Source organism: Pseudochaenichthys georgianus, chromosome 10, assembly GCF_902827115.2.
Source record: "Pseudochaenichthys georgianus chromosome 10, fPseGeo1.2, whole genome shotgun sequence".
In the NCBI taxonomy this organism is placed as follows: Eukaryota; Metazoa; Chordata; class Actinopteri; order Perciformes; family Channichthyidae; genus Pseudochaenichthys; species Pseudochaenichthys georgianus.
Genome location: NC_047512.1, coordinates 13,862,364 through 13,885,304, shown reverse-complemented (window position 1 = coordinate 13,885,304; position 22,941 = coordinate 13,862,364). Strand labels below are relative to the sequence as shown.

General features: G+C 42.1%; 1 protein-coding gene and 1 long non-coding RNA gene across 2 annotated transcripts in view; one reads left to right on the top strand and one right to left on the bottom strand.

Moving 5' to 3' along the window:
* The window catches only part of LOC139434577 (uncharacterized), a 37,003-nt gene extending 36,045 nt beyond the window's left edge, over positions 1–958 (top strand). The window contains exon 3 of the long non-coding RNA XR_011643899.1: positions 825–958. This is a non-coding gene — a long non-coding RNA (uncharacterized lncRNA). The remainder of the gene's footprint in view (positions 1–824) is intronic.
* The window catches only part of diaph2 (diaphanous-related formin 2), a 429,613-nt gene that overhangs the window by 382,704 nt on the left and 23,968 nt on the right, over positions 1–22,941 (bottom strand). The window contains exons 5-6 of the mRNA XM_034093628.2: positions 22,749–22,853; positions 17,891–17,911 (exon numbers count right to left, since the gene is read on the bottom strand). Coding sequence (XP_033949519.1) covers positions 17,891–17,911; positions 22,749–22,853 — 126 coding nt within the window. The remainder of the gene's footprint in view (positions 1–17,890; positions 17,912–22,748; positions 22,854–22,941) is intronic.

Sequence of the window (22,941 nt, the reverse complement as noted above, 5' to 3'; positions counted from 1 at the left end):
ACAATGTATTGTGGACTCAACTGGAATTACATGTGTAGCCCTGTAGCCATTAACTCTGAATGTTTTAGATAGAAAACCAATGTTTAAGATATAATGAAAATATAAAAATATAAAAATATAATTAGAGATCTTCCCAATTGTGTAGCCACATTACAAACTTCCATGCTAATATATATATATATATATATATATATATATATATAGTGAAAATCATTATGTCTACCCCTGAAGGTGGACTTAGAAATCATGGTATGGGACACACAATTTGCCTGTATTCTGTTGATTTACTGACAATCAAATCCTTCCCATGCAAAGACGGCAATGGCTCTCGAGTATTCAGCTGATTATACAAACTATAATTCAACTTAATTCATAGTAAAAAAAATGTGTTATTGCTCCAATTTCATAAATTCTGGATCACACAAACACTACTGCTGTGTATGGAGGAGTTACTGTAACATTAGCATGGGAGGTTATGGAAATAGGAAGAAATATCATCAGGTTTGAGTGCAGTCGACACTGCAACAGCACTATTCCTGAGAGAGCACGACAGCGGCGGGGAAAAGCTCCCAACTAACAGTAATTGGTTTTAAAATAATAGAATTCATTACAGTTATGGCGCTTGTTCAGAAATGCAAACAGGAGAAGAAAAAACATTCACAAGAGACTTGGGCTGAACTGCTTCACTAAAAACCATGGGGAGATGAAAGGCATAATTCAAATGACAATTTTAGAACCCTTAGTTCATTTATATCAGAAGCTCAGAAGATGTTGCCGGCATAATAACATCAAGATTTGTTTCTGTTCTTTTGTTCTACTTGCAGGGCTTGGAAGGAACTTTTTTCCCTCTCAATTTCATTCTTTTGTGGTAGCAAATTCCTCCTCCTCACACAGAGACATGTGAGGTGACACACAAACAATCCAGCAAACAACACCCGTCGGCAGCCGAGACAGCCAACTGAAGGGTAACGTGGGAAATCTTGACAGGAAGGAAGAAAAGCACCCCACACATGACACTGAATGTGCTGCTTGTCTTATTAAATGACTGTGTAATTATACACATCAGGGTACTGTGTTTTTATCCCAGCCAATAGCAGACCCTCAAGGCTGGCATCTCAGGTGTGAAAAAGACATTCACCTAATCAACATTAAAAAGATCATCTCCCAAGCCAACTCATGCCATAAAGAGACAGGTCAGCCATCTCAACGTGATTGGATGTCACCTCTCATGCTGGGTCTATAGCCAACATCAAGGACATCACCATTTGGAACCACATACATCTGCCATCAAATCAACCTCAGGCCAATATTAAGCAATTGGCCCCATTCTAAAAGGTGCTTGATACATTTTGACCACCAATTGATAGGGCCTTATGTGAAAATAACAGCAGGGTGTTTTGTTTTATTTTACTCATATTTCGTGCCATGGTAACTGAAGAAAAACAAGACCAACATATGGTTGTGCATTAAAAATTGATGGGGTATGTTAGTGAGGACACCTGAGCCGAATGACAAGGTGGAAGAAGTCGACATAGTTAGCACAGCGTGTGTGGGGAAGCAAGGATGTGTCACAATGTCTACGCTGAAAACAACCTTAAATGAAAGCTATACCTAACCTGAGAGCACGTTTCAGCAGATCACATGTGGCCAGGAATCTGTGTCATGTCAAAAGCTCAGGGTGTCAATATACAAATATGGCTTTCATGGAGAGGTGGGGTCAAACGAGATAGAGATTTTGATGTTCATATCTCTGAGGGAAAGCAACTGCAGCGGAATAACAAAAAGAGTAAGACAGTGATGTGGTGTCAGTCTGCTGGCATAATATATAAGGGGGATAAACAGAGGGAACCAGAAGGAAAGAAAGACAGTGATATGGTGAGGTCCTCTAAACATAACTGATGTTGTGTTGGTGTGGGACTGAATATGTTCATCAGTGTGGGGCCAGTCTAATAAATAATTCAGGTATGGCTGCATAAAAGAGCGGTCAATACAACAGGTAAGATACAACGTGCTTAGTTTTTGGCCCTTGTCGCGCAAGTGAGGCGTTAAAAGGAAAAAAAGTCTGCATGGACTCAGTACAGGTTAGCTGTCTCCCATGTCAGAAGCAGTCTCACTTCTGAATCTGTTCACAGGAAAGATAATAATGGTGAATCTGTTCTTTATCCCCTCTCTGTCTAAGGTAGGAGGGTAAAAGTATTGATCAGAAAAGACTGACCAATCTGAACGCTGTTGAGCCATTTCACACTTATTCTCGCCTTTAAAGATCATACGTCTAACAAATGGCATTAGTGGCACAAATAACAGTGCGTTACGTGGGCTGAGAGAAACCCATTAGGTCAATTCCATAGCAACGATGTGGTATTTCAAGCCCTATGCACTGCACCAACTGGCCAATTCAATGGGCACCCACTGCCACCATGTGCTAGCCATCAGTACTACAACACTGGCAGGAGAACTGCAGCTGTTCCTGCACCTGGTCATTCATGGTCATGGTCTGCCTTTACTCAGACAGCTACTATACGGGTCTGAGAATAACACACTAACAAGCCAACAGAATAAGATCAAATGTTATCAGCGCTGTCAAACATCCTCAACAAACTTCACAATAGTTTGTTTGCCTTTTAGACACAGCAACAAAGTGTCGAACAGCACACTGGAATAAAAGAGACCATCTTATTTGCATAAAGCTTAGAACAGTTTGGCCGTTGAAGATATGGCCAGCATGCATGTTCAGGAGTTAATGCCAACTCGGTCAGTATTTACCCGCCTTCTCAGCTTACCTAAGCTTTACCATCCTGGCGTAACGTAAATCATAGCAGCTTGTGGCGTTATATCTAACACATGGATAGTTGATCTGTACTCAAGTTCAGTCAATCTATTATTATTTTAATAGTGAGGAGCAGGCAATCAACCAGATGCGTGCTACTGGTCAACAGCTAAAAAGTAAAACGGCTTGAAGGCTGACAATTTAAAAGTAATGCCCATCTCTCCTGAGCACCCTTCGAATGAAACTGCAAGCCAGACAATATCGCAGCAAGTGATCTGGCCTTGATCATGTCACAAATCATTACAACAGAGAGCTGTCTGGGGAATCGGGGGGGAACCTGGCTGTTGATGAGGCGATTATGTGGCTTTACCCTTGTGCATCCAAGTATGACAGCGCTATGAAAACACAGTAGCTGATAGGCAGAGACTGTACCTTGTTAGTCAGTGTTGTGCTGAGTGGACTAGTTGGCTGAGCAGTAAGGCGCTCCCACAGGGCCTGGTGGACTTACTGCGAGAGCAGGGGGGATTATAAGCAGGCCATCAATGTGACTTCTTCTAACCCGACAGCTCCTACAACTTTGGTGTCCTCGCATGTTGACCAGAGGTCCTTGTCTACAGCTCCCACTCTATGTTTTTATTTTCTTCAAACCTTGCATTGTGTCAGTTTTAAGACAGATATACTACATATCACCAAGGTCTATGCTTATGCTGTTGTGTACAACGGTACATTGGAATGCAAGTCTCTGTATTTTCAGAGTGAAGTCTGCATCTGGAACGATTAGAAAAGCAAGAGGAGAGAGTCTGGCAAGGTTACGAACAGAAGTGCATTTATCACATCACCCCACTGCAAGCATTCTCCAAGATAACATCTAGAAAAAGCATACAACTCCATCAACCAAAGCAAATAACTGACTAAATATACACAGATGTAGAGAAGGATATCAAAAAGCTAAAGGAGCAAATAAAGAAATTGGGAGTGACGGGAGGAGCAGGCAACCATAAAACATGGGGATACACAGAATGTCACAGCTGTGTGAACAGTTAAAGCAGATGCGATGGGATGTGATGGTGGATGCATACAGAGAGGCGGGTTGTAAAAATATGCTATAAAGTTTATGGAGCCTAATGCAGCCCTGCAGGAGCCTCCTGCCGAGCTGAGCATGCCGACAGTGCCGTTGAGTGTGTGACAGAGCTGTGGGGGAGAGATGTACAACTGAGAGCATAGCCAGTATTCACATGCTCCATCACTGGTGTGGGGATGAGCATACAGTACATCAAATTCACAGGAATGCAATCAACATAACTAAGCATCCTATTCGTACTACCTTCCCCTTCTCTATCATACTCTATCTGTTCTGCGCAATATCTAAATCCAGCCTGGAATATCAAAGTCTATTGAAACTGCATGGAGTAAAAAGCACTACTACACACATGGACATATAAGCATGGGCACACACCAACACAAGTAAAGACCATTGCCAAAACCACTGTTCAATCCAATATCAGCATACTATGACCACTTCATCCTTTCATGTTTCCTTCAAAATAACAAGTTCCAGCTCTCCCCGTCTGATTGAAGAGGAATGATTGTTTCTGCCTTTGAAAAGACATATGTGTGAGGGGAGAAGGAGAAAAAGGTAGGAGAGACGGAAGAATGAAAAGATAAAAACAGCAAAACAAGATGAAAAAGCTGAAAGAAAAGGAACCTATTGTTCTCATTCTCAGTGATTGCTAGTGTTGAATTAGTCCTTCCTTCACGACCATCCGTCTGACACAGCTAAACTTGTGACTCTTCTACAGCAAGGACAACGGTAAATCCAACTGTGAACACCCGAAGAAGAGCCACTTAGAAGAAACTAGCAACATTCATTTTGAAAGCATATGTACACATTAAAACCTGCACTTCAGCACAATGAAGCTTATTGCAGCAGGAAGGCACTTTTAATCAAAATGTGTTGCTTCACCTAGTCCAATACGACTTCTAGGAGTATTTAGAGAGATGTTATAATCCTAAATAAAACAGTCATCCTGGGGTGCTCTAGGCAACTGCAGTACGACTGATGGCCCTTACAATATAAAGAGTTTAAAAAAACAATGAGGAACTTAAATGTTGAAGTAATACAATTACGCTCAGGCAACTGGAAAGTAAACTTCCCTTTCACTAAAACAATTGGCCCTGGTTGTTGCTCCAACAAACAGGAATGGCTGTGTACCAAATCTAGAAGCTGACAGCCAAGGTAGAATAAGATGACATAGATTAAATTAATTCATTACAATTGCAACAAATGCGGGGGATACTATTTGTGTTAAACTGCTTTAAAATGTTATTACTTAAAATCTTGCCACATGTTTTTTACAGTTGGCATAAAAACAAGTACATTTGAACACTCAGCGCCACCATACCCAATTCTGAGTACTACGTTATTGGTTATTCCACCAGCATGGATCCGCACCAGTCTGGTTTCAAGGCAGGTCACTCCACAGAAACTGCCCTCCTTGCTGTCACTGAGGAACTGCACACTGCTAAAGCAGCCTCGCTCTCCTCTGTCATCATCCTGTTGGACCTGTCTGCTGCATTCGACACGGTGAACCATCAGATCCTCCTTCGCACTCTCCAAGAACTTGGAGTTTCAGGCTCTGCACTTTCCCTCCTCACCTCATACCTCAAAGACCGCACCTACAGGGTTACTTGGAGAGGGTCGGAGTCCGACCCTTGTCAATTAACTACAGGGGTCCCTCAGGGCTCTGTTCTTGGTCCCCTCCTCTTCTCCCTGTACACAAACTCGCTCGGATCTGTCATTAGCCCGCATGGTTTTTCATACCACTGCTACGCTGACGACACCCAATTAATTCTGTCCTTTCCCCGCTCAGAGACCCAGGTCGTCGCACGCATCTCTGCTTGTCTAGCTGACATCTCTCAGTGGATGTCCGCTCATCACCTCAAGCTCAACCTTGACAAGACTGAACTGCTTTTCCTTCCGGGAAAATATTGTCCCACTCTTGACCTGACTATCAACATCCGCACCTCTGTTGTTTCCCCGACCCAGACTGCAAGGAATCTGGGTGTGATCCTAGATAACAACCTGTCCTTCACTGCAAACATCACTGCTACAACCCGCTGCTGCAGATACACACTTTACAACATCAGGAAGATACGTCCCCAGCTGACCCAGAAAGATACGCAGGTTCTGGTCCAGGCTCTCGTCACCTCACGCCTAGACTACTGCAACTCCCTCCTGGCTGGTCTACCTGCATGTGCCATCTGACCTCTGCAGCTCATTCAGAATGCAGCGGCTCATCTGGTCTTCAACCTTCCTAAATTCTCCCACACCACGCCACTCCTCCGCTCCCTCCACTGGCTTCCGGTAACTGCTAGAATTCACTTCAAGACACTGGTACTTGCGTGCCATGCTGCGAATGGATCTGGCCCTTCCTACATCCAGGACATGGTTAAACTGTACACCCCAGTGCGTGCTCTACGCTCTGCATCAGCCAAAAGCCTCGCTGCACCCTCGCTGCGAAGGGGACCCAAGTTCCCATCAGCAAAAACACGTGGGTTTGCTATCCTGGCTCCAAAATGGTGGAATGAGCTCCCCATTGACATCAGGACGGCAGATAGCTTACACACCTTCCGGCGCAGACTGAAAACTCATCTCTTTCGACTCCACCTCGAGCGATAGAATTACTAACAAATAACTGCTAACAGAGCACTTATATACTAATAAAGGACTGGCTTATCTATAGCCAGTTGAGTAGCACTTGAAATACTTGGCTCTATGAAACCTGATGTACTTTATGATTCTGTTTTCTTCAAGGTTGTATCTTCCTGGTCGAATGTACTTATTGTAAGTCGCTTTGGATAAAAGCGTCAGCTAAATACAATGTAATGTAATGTAAAAAGCATGGAGGTGTTAACCTACACATGACCACACTCTAAAACCTCCTATTACAGGAAGGTACCTTGAAATAGAATTCCCATCTGATTATACCTGAAGGAAAAAAAAGCATTTGAGTAGGTGAAACAGCAAATATTTGATATCTATTAAAAACACCCGACTACAGATTTTCAGATACGGTATTCAAAATAATTTAATTAATTCATCCTCCCTCATCTCACTCCCAGACAACTTTTTATGTCCATCAGATTAACTCTGAAATGGGCTTTCAGGCAATCAAAGAAACATCTTATTCAAACAGTCCCCTTGAGAGCATGTTTCCTTGATCTTAATTTAAGATAGAATCTATGGTGAACACTGGCTCAGGGCATGGGAGGCACATGCTATTGAATAATGTTTCATTGCCGTTCTTTTTAAGCACCAAGGACATGTGCCACATCAAATCTGCTCAACCCTCAGCACACAGTTTAATGGCTTGTTTGAAACAAAACAGTCTTTTGAGGTATTTGGTTTTAAAAGGTAAAGAGGGGAATAAAAGAGGAAGGGTGCCTTGATTTCCTTTCAGGCTCACCATATTTCTTTTTTTTTTGTAGGTCCTTTGTAAGCACTCCTGGCATAGTGAACGAGCACTTGATAGGAGTTAAAGAGGAGCCAGATGTCTGCGTGTCCTATCAAGGCAACTCTCTCTTTCTGACTCCCTCGTTTCTCATCTGGATGCTTTGCAATCTATAACTACTTATGTACCGGTAATAATACATTCAGTAAATCATCAGCAGTTACACATAGGTAACAAAATAAACATACATTTTATCATGAATATTTATAAAATGTTAGATTGTACTTTTTCTAAATATATTTTTAACTTTGGATTTTTGAGATTCCATGAACTGTAAATGCTTTTGATAGGAATTAGTCTTTTTGTCTAGGCTAAGAGAATATTTGATACATTTGAAAAAATCAATAGTGGGATACAAATACCTCACATTCATTTTCAGTCAATTAAATTCTTCATCTCAACTCGATAATGAGAAAAACATTTCAAGGTGAGATTCAATTAATGAACACGAATGTAGCCTTGTAGTCATTCTAAGCTACATTCAATGACAAACAAATGTTAGATTTTAGATGTTATGTTATTTTCGCAATCTTTATTTTCTCACGATTTCCACCTTATGTCACATCTGTACTCAGTATTGTAAAGAACATTTTTAATTGGGAGACATCATTATACAACCATACGTTGATGTTAAAACATGTTCTTGGCAGCTTTAAAGATGCATTATAATCTTGGAGAGAACTAAAATCTTCTGTAAAGCTATATCAGTTAGAGAACAGCCAGCAGACCATTGGATCTATTCTCTCAGGTCGGAGGTTTGTTTGGCTATGTTGTCAAACTCACATACTGACAGCGATACACAGAGATGCAGAGGTTTACACAACCGCACTAACCATCACTGCCTGACATCTCAGAGTTGACCAGCATGTTACCATGGATATAAGCAGTCAACTGTCCAGTAATACAGATATTGATCACCTCCCTATGGTCTGGAGATTGCTGCTTTTCAGCACATGGAGCTCACACCCTTTTTTTTCCCGCTCATGTGTGCTGCGGCACTCATAGTCTCAGCAGCATTCCATCTGAACTGCAGAACCTGTCAATGTCTGTGCAGAGAGACAGAAGTCTGCTCTCACAGTAGCACTGCAGGAGTCATTGATGGATTGTTACAGCGTGGCCCTGGACTTGTGACGTAAATCAGGCCAATCTTTACAGAGACTGACGCTATAAAAGCACCGTAGTAATCAATAGGCGCCTGCAGCAGAACTGCAAAAGAAGAGGTGTGTTGTCCAACTTGTTACAAGTCTAACTGCGGGATGCTGTTACCCAGTATATGAGACATAGCTGTGTTGCACACTTACACGCTGGTCGGACTGGATTACAGCCAATTCACACGGTCTTCTAGTCCCATCTCATTCTCTACTGGGAGAGGGGAAAGTGCCAGAGAGATGTCATGCCTGAGACAGAAGAGTTACAGTTGTATGTTCCCCATAGACAATCCTAACCAACACTCTGCTACCAGCACATCTGAGAGCACTCTATCCCGCCGACGCACGCTGACAGTGTGAAAATGAAAATCTGTCAGCAAAGCAGGGAGCTAACTGTAGCCCAAAATTGGCTAACCAGGCTAAACGCCCTCCTTTTTTCCACTTTAAGGGGGGGGGGGGGGGGGGGGTTTCAGGAATCACAGCAGCATTCAGTATGTAAGCCAGAGGACTACTGCTACAGGATTGACACAGAGGTTACAAAGGTCAAGTCCAATGCTTCAGTTTGCTATTGAGTTAGAGACAATTCTTGATAACCAGGATCCCTGGCATCGGTGACATGGTTTAAAGAACTGCTGAAAAGTAGGCCTCCTCTACATTAGGGCTGCACGATTTGGGGAAATAATCTAATTGCAACAGATATTGCGATTTGCGATATTTGTTTTTAAACGACCCAACGGAAGTTTATTGTAAAATGTGGCCATAACTCCGGCTAGGATACGACCACGTTGATAGGTCGTATCAACGTGCTCCCGTCTCTAGCACCCCCGCAGCCCGAGCTAATAGTGAAAGAACTTAACTTACATGAAACTTACGTCGGGTTGCTTTAAAATCAAGCTTCAGTTTAAGATTCACCCTGTAATAGATGTAGAACATGTGATGGAGCATTACTAACCTGACCCAGATGCTTTGTTTCACCAAACCATCTAGGAAAGCTCCATTGGAAGCCATTTGGAAAAGTATTTCAAAAATACTTGGCTGGTGATTGGATCAATCTGTCTATCACCTTCTATCATGGGCCACTTCTGATTGGTTAACAATGACTGGTACATGTGGAGCACAGCACTTCTGATTGGTGTGGATGACTGACACACAAGAAGAAAAAGAAAAAAAATCGCAGGCTTTGCGATTTGATAATTGCATCATTTCAAATCGCGATTTTGATTTAAAATGGATTAATCGTTCAGCCCTACTCTACATCTCAGATCAGCATTCATGATACAAGCTGGGATAATTCTCTCATATTCCATTTACAGAACACAATGTGGCTATTGCTCCTGATCGAGAGCTTCTCTGTCCACGTCCTTACAGGCCAAGCTGAAAACCACACTCTTCTCACTGAAATGACCAAGCACAAAAGAACAGTTTGACAAAGGAGAAAATGCAATCGATCCAAAATGTCTCTGTGAAATGCCTCAAAGAACAAGGTTTTGTCTGAGAGCATTGGCAGGCCAGAGGCCAGGTCACAGTGTGCTGCTCGGCCTTCCCTTTATTCCTGTTAAGCTTGAGAGTCCACTTAAACCTTACGAAGCTCTCAAAAGGAAATGGAATACAACTTAAAGTGACAATTCAACACTTGCTAAACCAATAACAGCATTTCCTTTTATATAAAAAAGAAATCTGAACCCATTTTTTAACAAGGTTCTGCTTAATGGAATCTTGAGGGAAAATATGCGGTCGAATATTATTGAGGAGACACTTAAAGTTAAACCTATAAAAGTATAGAATACATTTAATGTGTTAAGGTTATACAGGTCTTTGGTACGCTAGGAGAGGATTAAGTGAAATGGCATTAACAACAAAAACAAAAAACTGCATTGGTCAAATGAATCTTGTGCTCCAATTTCTTTGAGACAGAGAGACAGTTCTTCACAGCAAATTCAAATATATTGCCTGTGAAGAAAATGTTAACTAAACTAATATAGTCTAATATTTATGTTTGATGCAGAAAAGATGTACTTGTGAATGTGGGCTCAAAGCCTTATGGAGTAATATATATATACTCCGAACGAGTTGTGTCTCATATAAAGAAATAAACACAGTTAAAAACCATTTAGATGCAACATGTTTGATAAAAAGATTAGATTGCAGATTATCAGTATTTGTATACATTTGCAAGAAAAAGTATGTGAACCCTTTGGATTCTCCACACATAGCGTTGTGTGTTCCTTCCAAACAACTCAACTTTGGTTTCATCTGTCCACAGGATATGTTGCCAGTAGTGCTGGAACATCCAGGTGCTCTTTTGCAAACTTCAAACGTGCAGCAATGTTTTTTCTGGACAGCAGTGGCTTCCTCCGTGGTGTCCTCCCATGACCTCCATTGTTGTTCAATGTTTTACGTATCGTAGATTCGTCAACAGAGATGTTAGCATGTGCCAGAGATTTCTTTAAGTCTCTAGCTGACACTCTAGGACTCTTCTTCATCTCATTGAGCATTCTGCGCTGTGCTCTTGCAGTCATCTTTACAGGACGGCCACTCCTAGGAAGAGGAGCAACAGTGCTGAACTTTCTCCATTTATAGACAATTTGTCTTACCGTGGACTGTATTTTTTATAGGGCAGGGCAGCTTTAACCAACACCTCCAATCTCGTCTCATTGATTGGACTCCAGGTTGGCTGACTCCTGACTCCAATTAGCTCTTGAAGAAGTCTTTAGCCTAGGGGCTCACATACTTGTTCCACCCTGCACTGTGAATGTTTACATGGTGTGTTCAATAAAAACATGAAAACATATCATTGTTTGTGTGGTATTAGTTTAAGCAGACTGTGTTTGTCTATTGTTGTGACTTAGATCAGTGGTTCTCAACTGGTGGGTCGCGGATCCGTTTCGAGTGGGTCGCGGACCCGTTTCGAGTGGGTCGCAGATCTGTGAGTGGGAAAAAAAATTCCTTTTTTTTGGGGGGGAAAAAGTCAAACTTTTATTTTGAAGGCCCGACTTTCTAACGCTGTGCATGCAGTCGGCGTGCAATGGACCGGAGACCATAAACGGTTTTGAAAACTTCTGTCACGTAGTGATCATCTTCTCAATAAAACATCTTTGCTGATGTTTTCTCGAGTCTTCTGGCCAATCAGAATCAAGATTGTTGTCGGAAGTCCCCACGGAGAATAACTTTGCGGTATAACTATTCTTTATACATCCATGGGTACAACTTCAGATACAAATGAACACATAATGAAATATGACCCCCGGTTTGATGATTGACAGGTCACAGAACAATGGGAGCTATCTACCCTTGCCCACAATTTAAAGTAATTCACACAGACTCTCTCCTCTTTGCTCTTCTCTCTATGAGGAGCAGCAAGCTGTCAGAACAAAGTGAAAAACAAACAATGGCATAACATATTATTAATATGTCGGGTAGTAATACATCTATATATTTTCTTATCAGAGTGTACCAGAATGGGTAGTTTATATGTTAGTATTTCTAAAAATCTCCTGGGGGAAAATCCCCCCAGACCCCCTGCTGGGGTTGGGTTTTCAGCATGTGTGCCTTTTTATGTTATATAGTTCAGCTTTGATTCCATCATCTCATTAAACATTATTTAAAAGCATTATTTTGTTCTGTGAAGGGATATAAGGGATATATGCACTGTACTTCACTTTAATTAATATTGTATGCTGAAAAGCGTATATTATAGCACGATTTTTTTGTTGAATAGATTTGAGTGGTTCAAAATTTCGGATCGCGATTTATTGACAAAGGAAAAAGTGGGTCCCGAGGCCTGACCAGTTGAGACCCACTGACTTAGATGAAGATCAGAAATGGGGCGAAGCCTGCGAGCTAGTTCAGGCAGTCAACTCGAGCACTTATGCTGCATTCATACATAACGCCCCCTTGCCGCTCTACAACCAACCAAACAGAGTCTCCTTAATATGCCGCTCTATTTAACCTGCCAGATCTCTCTCCATGCATTGCTTGCTGCTGCTATTGCTGCAGCTACGTCGCTGCTGCTTGCCTGCACGTCACACTCCCGAGGAGTCTGGGAATTGGAGTCCCAGATCCAGCCACGAGTCCTTGCTTCCTGACAGGTATATAATACTATTCTGCATAAGCAATGTTTTATTATGGAAATATTTGGCCTGCAGTAAGTCATATTTGAGGCAATTATACAGAAGTTGTATGTGTATAAGTATTTATACTACTATAAATCAATGAAATTAAAAACGGAAATAAATTAATAATTTCCATCACGTGAATATGAAGGGAAGCTTGATACATTTTTGACCATCATTTTAGACTTCAATCTCCTACAGTGTCTTTTCTATTAATACCATGAATCATTCTCTGCCAAGCGGCCATGTACATTGAATCACCTACCAAAGAAGAGTTTTTCCTCACAGGAATTAAGCGCTACCTGCAATATCTGCCCCTCGCTGGGTGTGCCTCAGGAGGCTTCATGCTGCAAATCGTTTCCAAGCTCTTCCTAATCACAGATGTTCGTCAAATTACCTTATCACAGGCTTAAATCAAGGTTTCTTAGCAGGTTATGCTGGCTCCGAGTCCCAGGGACCCATGTCTGTTGAAACCTGCACTCAAGACTGAAGTTTGCACTGAAGGAGCCAGGAGTATTACACGTGCTGCTATTTAAACGTTTAAAAACATGACAGGCCCCTAGCCTAGTGCTAGGAGGAATTATTCTAGCAACGTTTCTTTATTGAGCCGTTAGTTCCTCACAATTATTCTGTTAAGATGTTAAGAGTATTAACTACTAACATTGTTCCCGTTTCTTTGCTCTGTAGATGACATGGCAGGGAAAGCAGACATCCCATATGCCTTCTGTGGCATATATATTTTAAGGTTTTACAATCAAATGTGCATTTGGTTGCCATAGTAGCCCACGTTTCTTTGACACCAGAAGCATTATGCTGGATTCTCTACGACACATATACATTGTCATCTCATTTAGAAACACCGGAAAAGTCTGCGAGAGTGTGATTTGAGCTTAAGAAGCAGTCCTGAAGAACCATCATCGCAGGAAAACAAAAAAGACAAACATATTTTGTCGAGCAGATTGTCTGTGACAAGGCAACCGGTAATTGTTTGAGCAACACATCCGAACCTTTGCAGGGGATGCCCACTGCAGGTGGCAGAACAGACCTGAGTCCAGTAGTCTTCTCAGAATGACTACAGATCTTCTTATAGTCCAAAACAGTTAACAGGCACAGCAGAATCCCGATATGGGCCATTCTCCCAGACCAGCACACAGTATCCGCGATGTTCCTGGAGCAAAATCAGCACAGCAGCAAAGGACAGGCGAAAACAGCAGCGTGGAAGCGTTCCGGTCCCTCCGTGGTATCCCCGGGGTGAAAGCAGGCTCTGCGACAGCAGAACCAGGACAGGTGGAAAGCAGGCCTCTGCGACAGCAGAACCAGGACAGGTGGAAAGCAGGCCTCTGCGACAGCAGAACCAGGACAGGTGGAAAGCAGGCCTCTGCAACAGCAGAACCAGGACAGGTGAAAGCAGGCCTCTGCGGTGGTAAAATCCTCCTCCGTACAGCAGCACACGCCCGGTGGAAGCAGGCCAAGCCCGAAGCGTGGATCCACTCCGTCTCTCCGCGACGACTCCGGGGTAAAAACCTCTCCAGTACAGCCATATTCTACAGGTGGGAGCAGGCCTCCGTAGATCGCAGATCGCAGGCAGCAACAGGTGGAGCCGCTCCGTCTCTTTGCGACGTCTCCGGAGGTAAAACACCTCAGTACAGCCGTACTCGACAGGTGGGAGTAGGCCTCGGCAGATCACAGACAACTAAAACTACTACTTGTATAAGCAGGGATGGCTAAAAGTTTGTAAGCAGGAGAGCTAGATGCTAACAGATGCCAGATGCTAACAGGTAGTGCGAGCCTGTAGAAATTGCGACTGCCTCCAATGACGTGATGACCTTAAGGCACCATAGTCTTAGGTCACGTTCACACCTGCTTGGTTAGTACTATTGAATCGGTCCCTGTAGCGTTAACCCCTTGATGCGGTTCGTTGGATTGGTGTGGAAGCAGTCCGATACCTCTACTCCGCCTAAAAGAGGTGGTCTCGGGTCGCTCGCTAGTAAACTCTGGAGAGGTTCATTGCTGGTGTGACGCAGTCCGCATCAAAAAATGGGAAACAACTATTTGCGCGTCATCGCTTGTTTTGCCATCTATGCTGTGTGGAACATCCAGTAACCTATAGGGTCATGCATTCCTTCTGGTGACTGCTTACCTCACTGGTCCCCTGTGTACAGAGAAAAGGCAGTGGTACAATCTCATCAGAGCCACCTGGCATCGGTGAAACCTCCTCACTGCAACGTCTCATTATGTGTTATAATGTTTTTAATGCACGTTGTCTGATTTATAATCCTATGCGCCGGCCGCAGAGTCTGTTGATGTGCTCTCCAGATTCACAGCAGTATGAAAATAACCTGCCAATGCTCCATGATGCAGGCTACTGTGGGAATGGCTGGGATCTGCATTTTATCCGCTTAATGTCCCGCCAATTGTTGAAAAAGCATCTCCGTACAATGACTATAGTTTACAGTTCATAGTCTGTTTGAGGTTGCCTGGGTGAACGCAAACCCAACCTTCTGCAAATGAAATGATGTAATACACTTGCGTCTGGTGTAAAGACGCGGACTATTCAGCATGAATGCAATCTTAGAGATGGCTATTGCTCAGATCTTTGGTCTTAGCCCCTCTGCGATGAGTAGAAGGTTATGTTCATTCTTTTATAATGACCTTGCGGTGTCCTCAGATCCTCTCTAGTTACTTACAGATGCTGCGCCTTCTGCTGGTTCGGGGGATTTCACAATGAGTGGTTTGCCCCACCAGCTTGCCATGCCCTCGTTCAACCAAACGACTCTACACGAACGATCTACACGTCAAGCCCTCAAGGATTTCCCATATTCTGCCTCCAACCAAGAGCATAATTCAGAGCATACAATTCAGCTTGGTACTTTATCTTCTGTCCCAACCTCCTCTGTGTACTTATACAATAGATATAATAGTTGTTCATGCATTAATTGTATTTTCATTCGAATCCTGCAATCTTCAAGTGCTAAGTATTAAGCCACGCTAGAGTTCATTAATTTGCTCCTCAAGGGCCTTTAGAAGGCCACGCAATAATAAAGACTGCCTCTTAACTTTGCACCCGTGCAAAGGTTAATGTATAAGTTCAGGCAAAGGGGTTTCACTATACATTGATAAACGTCAGATGCAGTTGTTACAGCTTCTATTGGTTTCTCAGGTGGTGAATATACACAGACCTCTCACCTTTTAATCCTCAGCATAATCTCTCCCATACTGAAATAACTTTGGAGATCAAATATACACACTTTTTGAAACATTCAATGTCTGACATTTCTGATTGGGGAGTCAAGGAACCCCGAATAATCATTGCTAAAACTAACACTGTTTTCTTTGTCCTTTATCTTCCATGCTGAACTTCTCGCATCATTGCCCTCTGACACATGCGTTGGCACCCATGTGTATTCGATGGCTGCAAACCCAACGACGAGGGTTCTCCTCCAAGCTGCGTGATCTCTGCCTAAGCTGCGACCTGCCCCCAGATCGCTATTCCCACTGTTTAAGAATCTGCACAGCCACAACCGCAGCTCTATATCTGCCTACCTCAACCCTGAGTATCCTGGGCCGTCGGGCATCTTCTGCCCACCAGCGCTATATCATGCCTCACACGAATGAGATCCTTGCAGCACAAACAACCATGAGCTCTTGCACTACTCGATGATGAGTAACGTTCAAAGATGTATATCTGTAGAATCCTGTTATTGCATATCAGGTGGTTGCTGGGTTAGATTATAGTTATTTCATTATAGTATATTCCCCTCATAGCTGCATGCTTGGGGGGGAAAGCTCATTGTCGCTGCCTCAAAGACCTAGACACGGCAGTCTTGATGGGTAGTATATTCCCCTCAAAGCCGCGGTGCTGGGGGGGGGTCGGCACTGGTCACTTCCAGGCCTACACATAGCAGTCTCGCTAGGTAGTATATTCCCCTCAAAGCCGCGGTGCTTAAGGGGGATGGCTTTTCGGGCTGTTCCCGGGCCTTCACATAGCAGTCACTCGGTAGTATATTCCCCTCAAAGCCGCGGTGCTTAAGGGGGATGGCTTTTCTGGCTGTTCCCGGGCCTTCACATAGCAGTCACTAGTATATTCCCCTTAAAGCCGCGGTGCTTAATGGGGATGGCTTTTCGGGCTGTTCCCGGGCCTTCACATAGCAGTTTCATTAGGTAGCATATATAGGTAGTATATTCCTCTCAAAGCCGCTGTGCTCAGGGAAGAATCGGCTCTGGGCTATTCCTCAGGCCTACACATAGCAGTCTCACTTAGTAGTATATTCCCCTTAAAGCCGCTGTGCTTAGGGGGAATGGCCACATGGCAGCTCGCCAGGCCCTCTACTTATCAGTCTCACATCACCAGCGTCAGGCTCGGGCTACGCAGTTTTGGGGGATAGTATCTAATCTCCACGCAGTTTTGGGGGTTAGTTATTTAATCATCACTCATCGTGCTATGTATATCTATGGAGTGATGATGCCCGAGCCTAGACGCCAAACTCAACTATATGCTGCTTCTAATAAACATGTTAAAGGAACACGTGAGTTGTCTGACTGAAATGGGGCGAAGCCTGCGAGCTAGTTCAGGCAGTCAACTCGAGCACTTATGCTGCATTCATACATAACGCCCCCTTGCCGCTCTACAACCAACCAAACAGAGTCTCCTTAATATGCCGCTCTATTTAACCTGCCAGATCTCTCTCCATGCATTGCTTGCTGCTGCTATTGCTGCAGCTACGTCGCTGCTGCTTGCCTGCCCCACCACCACCCCAGCTTCCACCTGTAGGCTCGGGGGTTAGTTATTTAATCATCACTCATCGTGCTATGTATATCTATGGAGTGATGATGCCCGAGCCTAGTCGCCAAACTCAACTATATGCTGCTTCTAATAAACATGTTAAAGGAACACGTGAGTTGTCTGACTGAACACATTTTATGACCAACTTATGCAGAAATCCAGGTAATTCCAAAGGGTTCACTTTTTCTTGCAACTGTAAAAGCTATCCATTTTTGTTGGCATCACAACATTTAAATGCTAATGGTGAAAAATAACAACAAAACGCCTCATACGCCTGTTTCATTTCAAAATCTCTCATTTGAAACTGCTGCCATTTACATGAAGGAATTGTGTTAGCAAGTTATGGCCTTTCCAAATGACAGCCCGTTAGCAATATGTGGGCTGAACATTTAAATCCAAAACATGAAAATGACCTTACTTACACAGTTTGGAACATTCCCCTCAACATCTACCCAAATAAGATATAGTATGTGTGTGGTGTGTGTATGTGTGTATTTAAAGGGGGAGAATGAAGACAGATACACAGAGGGAACAACATCCAGAAGCCAAATAAATAATGGGCTACTTACCGGAACTTTGCTTCCAGTTATCTGCATGCAGCGATCAGCGGAGAAGGTTAATGTGCAAAAAGACACAAACAGCACAATCATTAGTAGGCCAAAGGATCTTTTCTAATACACGTTGAGGCATTAGCGTAGCTTGTGTGAGATCACAAATACATTATACAACACAAATCTTTACGCCAACAAGAAAACATTTGAAAATATAGGCACATACTGAAGATAATGTCTGTGTTTGGCAGCTGCAATTTTCAAATCTCCAAATTAATAATAAGATAAGGTAAATGAAAATGTGGATAAAGGAAAACAAATTTGCAAAGCGTGTACATCACAAAAAGTATTATGTTATTAGCAGGCCCCATGTAACTGACTGGCTGGTGTATATTCACACATCTATTCCCTTGAATGGCGAGATTAAGAGGCTGCAGAGGGACTACTTGTGCCGATATCAATCAGCTGCCAATAACGTTTGGTTTCCAGTGTCAACATTGTGTGGCAGAGCTACCGTGAACCTATGCAGGCAGCAGGATTCTCAGAGTTTAACCTTGTTATCTGTCAATAGTGGCAGGGAGCAGGATTGTTTTTTATTACTGCAACTGCGGTCCTTGCTTCACAGTAGGAGGGTGTCTTTCGGCAGAGTAAATGTATTCTATACTGTGACTGAGCGCTTCTTTCTCTGCTACATTTTCCTGACAAAATGTGTTTTGATTGCAGGAAGTTACAAGACGTATTGAGCTCCTTGTTTTCTAGCCCTTTCTTTATATGGCGCTTCCATCCCCTCCCAACCGCGCCTCCTCCAAACTCTTATCTCCCTTCTCATTTCTTTTATTGTCACTCTCCAACTTTTCAACTCTGTGGCCATTTGATGCTTGATTACCCCTCTACCAAGAGTTTATGACGGCCATAAAGTCTGTTTTACATGTGCCATCTCGCACACACTACTTGCTAACCATTCTGTGAATCCACATTTCATTTGCTTTCTAGTGAAGGCAGCATGTTACTGTCTACCACTTGGGACTATTTTACCGTAATACTGCAGGCTAGACACCTCGATACGAGTCACACTTATGTGACTCCACTTTCACAGATGTTGAGGACATTGGATACATATTTTTGAATCTTGTTTGAGAGCAGCTTGACCAAAATGTCAGACACCATCTTGAGCGTGCACAGACGAGAATCAGGGAGGAGCTCGAGGGGGAAAAGCACAGTTTCTTTCACAACTTTCTATTTTCAATAAAATGTAACACCTTGTCCTAAAAGAAAAAGTAATCATTGAGTAAGGTAAAACTACCTAGTAAGATTTGATATGAGGTATATTTTACACTACAGGGAAAAAAAGGTCACTTTATATAAGTGTGTGAATCTTTTGCTCAAATGATTATCTAACCCTAACCCTAACCCTAACTTATTGCAAAACCAAATATTTAAAAAAAGGATCTAAAGGATCTAAAATCCAGGCCCTATAAAAGAAGAGGAGTAAAAACATCCTTTTGATTAGAACTGCATGAATAACACTGGACAATCCCCCTCACAAGACCCTGCCATCGCAAGCTTCCTACATCACAGACACAGCATGTTTGACTTGAAAGAAATTATTCAGTGACAGTGGGTGAAGCCAATTTTTGGAGAAATAAGCAATTATATTTGTGTGATGATGAATTGTGGCAGATGTAATGATTTTGGCAGACATTTACAGCGAGAAGAAAGAACAAGAAATGGAGTGAGAGAGAAAGGAAACTGTTCATGCAAAGCCAATGGTCAAGACGTCCACAACACTCTCCAACAAAAGAGCTGGATTCCATTGAAACAGTTCAAATTAACTGAGCTACCGATGAAAATAGAGAATCCCTTGAAAGTAGAGAAAGAAAAGATTTGACTTTCCTTTGAGAGAGATAGGCAAAAGTAAACAGTATTTTTTTCCAAATACAAATAACTTTAAAGACAGATCGTGTGATAGACATAGCCTGTTGTGGTCATTCAACAGGCATGAATAATTAAATGAAAGAAAGTTGTATAATCTAAAGGAAACCTCAATCACCTAACGCTATTCAACAAGCTTACAGTTTTCCCTTCTTGTTACAGAAAGGAATAAGGTTGTTTTTTGTTGGGCACCGAAGCCCTTGCTCATTTGAGTAGGTCTGCAGGGACAAACATGAGAAAGTGTTTGGAAATACTTCATGTTCCAACAAATGCTTTCAGTTTTAAACCTTTCAAGCATTTTTAAAGTCTCATAATAGGGCAGCATAGAGAAGATTGAACTCAGTGAGTTTGTAAGGAAACTACTTAAATAAATCCCTATCTTTCAAAATGTTCTATTGGGACTAGGGCTGCTCAATTAATCGTATTTTTATCGCAATTACGATTATGGCTTGCAACGATTACGAAAACAACGTAATCGAAATAAAACGATTATTTTTTTTTTTTTTTATTGGTTTTTAAGTTGAATTATACTTAACGTTCAGGGTAATCAACTGTTAAAAACATACTGTTCACAATTTTTTTCTCCAATAAATTGATGTTTTCAAAGTAAATGGATAATCGTTTTTAATAATCGTGATATCAATTATTGACCCAAATAATCGAGATTATGATTTTTGCCATAATCGAGCAGCCCTAATTGGGACCTCAAAACACCATCAAGCAGAAACAAAACAGGAAATTGAGATGAGAGTGTGGTAAACCCTTCCAAAGACCCTAAAAACTGTAAGTCACAATGCAGGATACCATTTCAGAAAAAAGACTGCAATGCATTACCAGTGAAGGCACCATGACAAAACAAGACACCCCAACACGTCCAAAATCCACCACGCCCAAATCCATCACTATTTAGTTTTTCAATGCAACATTAGCCCCATATAATGCCTTACCCTGAAAGAGAAATACATTTGAGTTATGGGATGCTTTAGTGCATACAGGCTCATGAAGTATGGAGGAAAGACAAAAACAGAGCAGTTGCTTAGAGAGGCCAAGCTTGCACTAAACGTGCCATTCAAATACTAGGTTTGTATTTTTTTAAAGAAATATCATATATTTGCTGAAAAACTAAGCTTTAATGTACTGTGTGATTCTGGGCTATACATGGACTTTGTATTTATGAGGATACACTTTACATTAAGAAGTTATAAAAACCCAAACCACACTATTCAAATGCTACAGAGCAGGATCATTATAAGGAACAGTTTTACAAGTTGCCTGCTTTTCTTCATTGTTCAAATTTGTAATAATATGTTTTCAATCTTTCTGATGTGAACAAAACGTAACTACATTCTAAAGAAATGAGGCTTCCTGTTAGTGTCTTTACTGAATAAAAAACATTATTGTTTGTAGGATTACCTGATGTACTTATTTGAAACTGGACTAAATCGCCTCCTCCTGTGTGCCCTATATGTTATCAAAGGTTGTGCTTATAGTGTCTCTCTCTGCAAATGTATTTTGTAGCAGTGTCATTATATTATCAGAAAACATTCACAACAGTGCCCTAAACGTATCTAGCTAAATTGTCCTTTGGGTCACTTGAGCATTATCAGTGTTTGACAGTCGATCTATTCAAAGGTGTTCTAGTGTGACTGTATGCACTGAATGAAAGAACATATACATCATCCCTGACACTCAGCCATCCCCCGACCGTCACTTCTATTAAATGTGATATCAGGGTGCAGAGAGACATTACACTGTGTCCTCTGTCCTTTGACTACATAGATTACGTTATTCATTTGAATAGAATATCAGTGCTCACAAAGCATAATGGGCCCTGTGAGGAATGCAATCATCTTGGATAATCATCATTATCAATAATGCCAGTTAATTAGCATAACAATGAGGAAGGTAATAAATGATGATGTCAAGAGAGAGCTAGGTTCGGGAAGCAATGGGGGCAGAAATCTCTTTTCCTCTGTGCTGAACCCCTCAAAGTGGGCCACAACTTCAGAAGGCTAAAGGATAATGCCTCAGACATTCATTGACTACGGTCAAACTTCTTTCATTTCACTTCTGTTTTTGGGTAAGAGTGTGGATCCAGATTTAAGATTAAATGCAATAATTTGGTCCATATTGGCCAGCCTATTACACAGAGGAGTTCTCCATTTTAAACGCGTATCACAGGCGGCAAAGTTTGAAATATTCAAATAATCGTGCAGACCTAGTGTCCATCCATTTATTTTTTTGTCTTGCAGAAAAGCAAGGCGCTTCACCCACAGTGACGCTCAGAGATTTTGGCCAGGTCAGCATTGTAATTGAGATTTTGTCTCAATGTTTTCATCTGGTTAAATAAAGGTTAAATACAAATAATAAAACATTTGTTTTGTTATGCAGTGTATTGTGCAGCTGGCCGTAAGGTGGCCTATGTAGTATATTTGTATTCATCGTAGCCTTGTGTTGATCAAAGCCTAAGATGCATGCTTTTCCTCACTTCTGTATTGTAGAATTGCTGTTGACTGAACCCATGGTTTGTAATGGATAAACAAGAAATGAGGCAAGGCACCACCACCACATTCCCATGCAAGTAAACAACTGCACATCCAACAATTTGCATGCAAGCACATGACTGAAAAAGCTGTGACCATACACTCAGCATTGAGTAAGTGAGTGAGTACAATTTAAATCTGATAACGGCAGATGGGGAAAATAATGAAAGAAATGAATCAAAATTGCAATCAAAGATGTGTGACTCAAGCATGAAGATTTGTGAGAGAGACAACAACAGAAGTGAGTGTGCAAGAACGAATGACAAAGACAGACATAAAGCAGGGGATGAGGTTAACTCATTCAGGAGACTTGTGATCATGTCACTAAACTTCAGCTATTCCACAACAATATCACAGTACACACACAGGCTATGAAAACAGCCGTTCACTTTCACACTCACAGATTTGGCAGTGGCGGAGATGTACTGGACCACCATTTCTCGCCTGGTGCTCAATTCCTTTCCACGCAGAGGGGCTTTGCGTTCTTCATTCAGGTTCATGTCCTCCTAAACGCACAGGAGACAGCAAAAACAATTGAATGTAATGGTGACAATAGCCGACTGTATGCCTCAACCTAATAGAACACAGCAACGT